Source organism: Cyprinodon variegatus, unplaced genomic scaffold (assembly GCF_000732505.1).
Source record: "Cyprinodon variegatus isolate N-32 unplaced genomic scaffold, C_variegatus-1.0 Scaffold350, whole genome shotgun sequence".
Taxonomy (NCBI): domain Eukaryota; kingdom Metazoa; phylum Chordata; class Actinopteri; order Cyprinodontiformes; family Cyprinodontidae; genus Cyprinodon; species Cyprinodon variegatus.
This window is the reverse complement of record NW_015150803.1, coordinates 36,292-42,763: the sequence shown is the minus strand read 5'-3', so window position 1 is coordinate 42,763 and position 6,472 is coordinate 36,292. Positions and strand designations below refer to the sequence as shown.

Genomic DNA, 6,472 nt, shown 5'->3' with positions numbered 1-6,472 from the left:
CCATTTATTCTAATAATCTCCGTTTGTGGAGATTACAGGAGCCCTAAAGCTTAAGAAATTGTTTCATAAATCCTTTTCAAGACAGATATATGCAATTCTTCTTCCATCATCTACCGTAACATGTGACTTGTTAATTACTGACATGCCAAGGCAGGCTGTGACAGCTGAAATGGCACTCAGTTTGCCTAAATCTGGTTGGACATTTTTCATGTTTCATCACAAAAGGGAGCAATTACCATTTTCATAGAGTCAGATAAGTTAAGATTGTTTTTTTTTTCTTTGGAAAAATTTTATCCTTAAAAAGTTACTGCAAGTTCTGGTCAGTAAAGTTTTGTTCAACTCATCTTTGTTTCCTTAAATGACCAAAATCAAAACACAAGATTGCCAAGCAGCATTTTTTTAATGATATTAAAATGCTGATTACAAGAAATGTTTAAAAACGTGTGATAACAGCCAGTCTTGATGAAATCCCTCAAGCATCTTACAAACAATTTAGGTGACGGGAATCATCCTCTTACCGGCAACCAGCAAAACCTAATGAGAGCACAAGCACTGAGCAAAGCAAAACACATACAACTGACATTAAATAGTAAGACAAAATGCCTTGAGGTTACAAAGTGAAAGGTTAACGTTTTTATTACTCCAAAAAACGATGGTTTCAAACCAGAAAAACAAAACAAAAACAAAGCATCAATACAATACACATTTATCTTTTGAACTGTAAACTTCAAGAAATGTGACGGGGATTTTCAGCCCAGATACATCTGATAAACCTTTGAGCAGAAGCACATCTGAACACAGTCAATTTAGACAGGACCCAGGTTAGCATTGCTCTCTAATACAACTCCAAAGAACCATCATTTGTCACTGTTCGCTATATAAATAAGTTAGACAGGCTGGTCCTAATAAAGAAAAATGCAGGAGGTTGGATGTGCTGCATCCATCCTCCTTCCCCCCTGCAGAATGTGATTAATAACCTAAAATGTCAAAAACTTTCTTTTATTTTTGAACTACACTTTATCCACAGCTGGGAAGTGTTTAAAAATGTAAATACTTTATGACATTTCATAGCATAACAGTTTTTACTACCTACATTTCAGTATCCTAGTGGTAGATTAAACCCAATCCTGCACAGTATAACCCGGGGGTGCTGAGTGTGTCTGTGGGTTGGGCTCTACCAGCAGTGATTGTCTTCAACATTCATCTTGAGAAATGTATAAAATGAGGAAGAAAAAAAAGGAAATCAGTCTCCTAATGCATGTGAAGATATTAAACCCAGGATCCATACCACTCAGCCACTTCTGCAGTGTTTATTCCAAAAGTACAACACAGTAACGCATTAGTGTCAGAAATTGTGGCAAAAGGCAAAATTCAAGGCATGTCAGCAGTAAAAAAAATCTAAACCCATACACCTGAAACTGCCTGGCTCTGCTATAAACACAAAAGGCACCTGGGTGGCATCAGTAAAGGCAGTTTAGAAGGTAAAACAGCAATATAAATAAAAAAGGAAGGCCCAACACTGATATCAACTACTAAACATCATCACTTCCTGATATCACTCCTGCAATGTGGATGTTTAACATTCACTATACACCATACTGCACTATTTTTTTTTTAAACCAATCAGCTTGCAAAAGCTATGTTTGTTTGTTTTATACAAATGCTATTATTTTTATTTGGATGTAAATCATACGCTCTAAAATGGCAGAAGCATTGCGAATATGAGCCAAAAAATTATGATCATTTTACACCTATAAGGGAGAAAAAACTAAATGTTGGCATTTGTATGGAAGTTAGTTGATGGTTCTGATCAGATGTGAAAATACACCCGCCTTAAGGTCAGACTTAATGATTATATAACATGTCAATCATGCTTGAAATGAAGAAATCGCTGCAAAAGGTTCAATCTTTTGATTTTCTCTGATCCAAAGAAATACTTGAAACCAATATTCTTAAACAAACAGACATAGACCCTAACCCTTGGCTGCAAAATGTACCTTAGTTACTTGCTTTATTAAAAAATAAACACAATAAAAAAAAATATAAATAAAATCATCATAGGCACTTGAAATCCTGACTCGATATTTGACCAATCTTCTAAGCAGACAGAGTTCAGTGATTGGCTTCTTGGTGCAGGTCTGACTTTAAAGTATAGTCCACATTTTTTTAAACAGAGCTAAGGTTTTATTGCTAACCTCATTTATTCATCCAAATACCAGTTTTTATGTATTCAATATTTTTGTGTTGTTGGAAGACCCAACTGTGTCCCTTGCTTCAACCATCAGACAAAAAGATATCGGTTTGGGAACAGGCCAAAAATCCTCAATGTTAAAACCCAAAAAACTCTAACAAGGATGTTTAGAGAGTTCCAGTGAACAAAAAATCTAAGACAGTGGTGGCGGTATCATGCAGAGAGGCTCTTTTTCTGTTGGTGGTCCAGTCTAATGTAGTTTTAGGATGGACGTGACCCTAGCTGTATTAAGCTTTGACTCCAAATCAACCAAATCCAAAGAAATCTACCAAAAATAGGTTTAATATCCAGTCAGACTTGTAAAAAAAAAACATGCTAATGCCTACATAAAGTGTGCTTTCTCTGCAACAAGTAAAATTTTTCCAAAAATGTGTTAATGACTGTATATATTTGGCCCTTTGTGGATTACAGAAAATCCTACAGCAAAAACCTGGAAACCCGACAGTATTGCTGTTTCTATTGTTAAAGATGTTTGTTGCACGATCTTTCCAATCTAAAAAGGGAACAGTTTATGAAATTTATGTGGCTTCTGAAAGTATCTAATCTAGCAAAAACTGTAAAAATACCAACTCTATACTTCTAAAGCATCCCCTTTTAACAGCAGTGCGCTCATATGGGACACTGAAGTGCACACAATGCCTCAAAACTGCATAGATATCTGTTGAGATTCAGAAGCAAACCTCGTCCATCGAGACCCAACTGTCCAATCAGAGGTTGGGTTACGGTCATGGTTCCGTACACCATAAGTGAGCCCCTAGATGCTCTTTCACACTTTCTTGTTAGATCTGAGCTGCTAGTTGCAACCCTAATCAGGCACGTAGATTTCAGGAAAATCGACATAATGTTAAGGCTTATCTTTCAACATTTGATCCTCTAAAGCTGTTGCAAAGCACAAAGAAACGTCTGTCTATCCATTGCTCTTCAGCACCACATCCTGGATCAATCTGTCACACTGTTTTGTTCTTTGTTGCTGCAGCATAGTAAGGAGTGTTTGTGGAGGACAGATTCTCAGTCTTTCCAAAGGCAAGAAAAATCATGGCAGGTCTCAGTGTGTTGCTGTACTCAGTCGGGTAAAATGTAACAAAAAAAAAAGGCAAAATTCATGGCTCCATATGCCCTTGTTTTCTCTTCTGAAGAGACAGCGATCACACTTCTTCAAAGAAGGCCATCTGAGACATGTATGCAGAGTTCCGCTGCAAATCAAGACAAAGGCATTATGTGAGAAAACTGGAGAAACATCCATTCAACAAGACTTCACCAAATCTGAGGTAATTTCACTTAAATACAGGCTTCTTTCTTACATCTCTCATAGAAACGTGTTAAAGTGCTAAACTAGCCTTTTTGCAGGAAATACTTTTAAGATGTTCGAGGATCTGGTCGCAAATTTCTTCGATACAGTGGGGAGAAGTAGGATTTGAAACATATTTTTTAGGTTTCTCTACGTGCAAAGAATTTAGAAATCTATTTAATAAGTCATATTTGGATGTCAGTGATGGAATCTAAAACAAAACAAGCTTGCTTAATTTCTAAGTAACTGTTTCATATTTTGTTGCATAAGTATTTGATGCTTTAGAAAAATCTTAATCTTTTGAACAGAAAACTTTGCTTTCAGTTAAAGATATCAGGCGTTCCATGTAATTCTTATAAGGTTTGCACACACTAAGACAATCACCAAAAATGCAGCACACACGTAGCAAAACGTAGCACACAGTGCAGCAGGGACTTTGGACCAGTCCTCCAAACAGACCTCCAGATTCTTCAGGCTGTTTCTGGATCATTTGGAATTTCAGCTCCCTCCAAAGAGCTTCGATTGGTTCTGGTCTGGATAGTAGCAAGGCCAATGCAGGACCTTTAAACTCACTTTATGGAGCCACTCCTGCTGCTGTGTGAATGGGTCTTTATTTTGCTGGAAAACCCAGCCATCACCAATCTTCAATATCCTTTCTGAGGGTAGGAGGTAGTTGGCAAAGATCTTCCAATACATGGTCCCTCCATGCAGGCATTGTGTCCCATTTGCAGAAACCCTCCCAAAATAATGCTGTTTCCACCTCAATGCTTGTGGTTAGGTTGGTGTTCCTGAGGTTGTAATCATCTTCTTTCAAACACGACGAGTGGAGTTTAGACCAAAAAGCTCTATTTTGGTCTAATCAGACATGACCTTCTATTCATGCTCTAGGTAAGGGGTTCTTGCTGCAGAATTTTAATGGCCTAATGCACTAATGGCCTGTGCAGACTGACCAGACTAAAACAGACGGACCGTCATCTCCCACTGCTTCCATTTATTTACCAGCTGCACCAACAATAGTTGCCCTCTGACTAAGCTGCTTGCCTATTTTCCACTGGCCCATCCCAGCCTTATGCAGCTCTATTATTTTATCCCTGATGTTCTTACACAACTATCTGTTCCCGGCCACTGAAAAGAAGTTGGAGTTTGATTAAGCTTGTGAATGGGTGCTGCTTTTACAGATAGGAGGCTCAAAGAAAGTGGAAACAGGAGGACTTCTTAAAGAAAAACTAACAGACCTCTAACACGGCAAAAAATGGAAATCTAAATAAGTCTTTTTTTTCTTAAAATAAGTGCATTTTGTCTTGAATTGAGGAGGTAAGAGAAACATTTTGCCAATAGAACAACACAATTTACATTTAAAATAAGAAAAAACAATCACGTTGTCTTATTTCAAGTTCAACTTATCTAAATATCTTATTTTAAGAGTAAAAATACCCATTCCATTGGCAAAATATTATCATATTTCCCTACACAAATTAAGGGTAAATACACTTAATTGACAAATTTTTTACTTATTTCTAGATTGTTTTTGCAGTGAAGAGCTGGAATAATTACTGGTTGGTAGGTGATCCAATACTCATGTGATGCCATAAAATGCTAATGAATCACTTTAAAAAAATCCGGAATTGTTTTAGATTCCGTTACTTGCAGTGGCGGAATATCCATGATAGAAATTTAAGACTTCTACATGCTTTCCAAGAGGGAAAACCTGTTTAAATCGGCAGCAAATCCAATACTTGTTCTCCCCACAGTATAAGGGTCTGATGAAACTTCCTCAAATTGAAAAAGTAGATTGGTATTAAAAAGAAATCATATACATGGCTTCTTCTGTTTCCAATCAATTTTTCCCCATCTGCTTTCCTCAGATGTGACCAGTGTAGCGCCTGAGAATGCCGACAGAACTGCAGGTGCACTCATTTATCTGACTAATACACTCCAGACATTAAACTATAAGTAATTCTAATTTACAGTAGAATCTATTTGAACCCTATGCTGATTTTGCAGAAATCATTTACACTATATTTTTTTTCTTTTTTTGCATTATAGTCATAGAGCATTTATTTGTATGTTTGGGGCAAAATATATCATCTCTACTCTACTCTAGCATAAGGCGTCAGATTTTCATGGCGCCTGTTATCATATTTATTGGTCAGAATTAAGATATCTTTCCCTGAATTAACACAATCAGGGCAGAAATAAACATATTGCATTTATTGTGATTTGTAGCATAAAATGCATTACTTTTAATGGCTGCTAAATGTGAAAAAAAGTATCAAAACAATTAAATAACAAATGAGAATACTACTATTTATGGATCTATTTAATACAGATGCTTGCTCTTGTTGCACCTCATCCTCATATCTATATTCGTATTGTATCATCATGCATTTCAGTTTCTGTAAAGGCTTGATAATAATATAACTGACCTGTGCTGAGAACTGCTGCAACCAAGGAATAAATTTAATGAATGCTTCCTGTTTATGCTGTTAGGTCAATAATGAGGATGTGTTAGCATAACGGGCTGCAGTAAAAGGTATGCTCTATGTTAAAACAATGGAAGGTCAAATCATAGCATAGATTCCAGCATTACATGTAAGAAATGATGCTTCCTTTACAAAACACCAGGTCTACTATTCTACTATTTTTTTACTCTTTGAATGCGTGCAATATTTTATTATTTACAAAAAAAAAGGAACATAAAATCCTCTGCAGTGAATGGCAAAACCGTTTCTATCCCTATTCATTCACTTAAAAGTAAAAGTGGTTAAAGAAAAGCTCATCCCATTTACCGTATTTTCACGACTATAAGGCGCACTTAAACAAAAAAAAGTCTTTTTTCCCTCAAAATGTGCGGTGCGCCCTATGGTGCGGTGCGCCCTATGTGTGTTGTAACTGCGACTTTTGAGACCACCTCATTGAGGAGATGATGAAAG

The 6,472-nt window shown here is 36.6% G+C and overlaps 1 protein-coding gene across 1 annotated transcript in view; it reads right to left on the bottom strand.

Annotated features, from left to right (window-relative positions):
- Nucleotides 1-620: 620 nt before the first annotated feature.
- Nucleotides 621-6,472, bottom strand: part of LOC107091747 (merlin-like) — a 26,477-nt gene continuing 20,625 nt past the window's right edge. Inside the window, exon 17 of the mRNA XM_015385878.1 lies at nt 621-3,444. Coding sequence (XP_015241364.1) covers nt 3,397-3,444 — 48 coding nt within the window. The 3' untranslated portion in view covers nt 621-3,396. The remainder of the gene's footprint in view (nt 3,445-6,472) is intronic.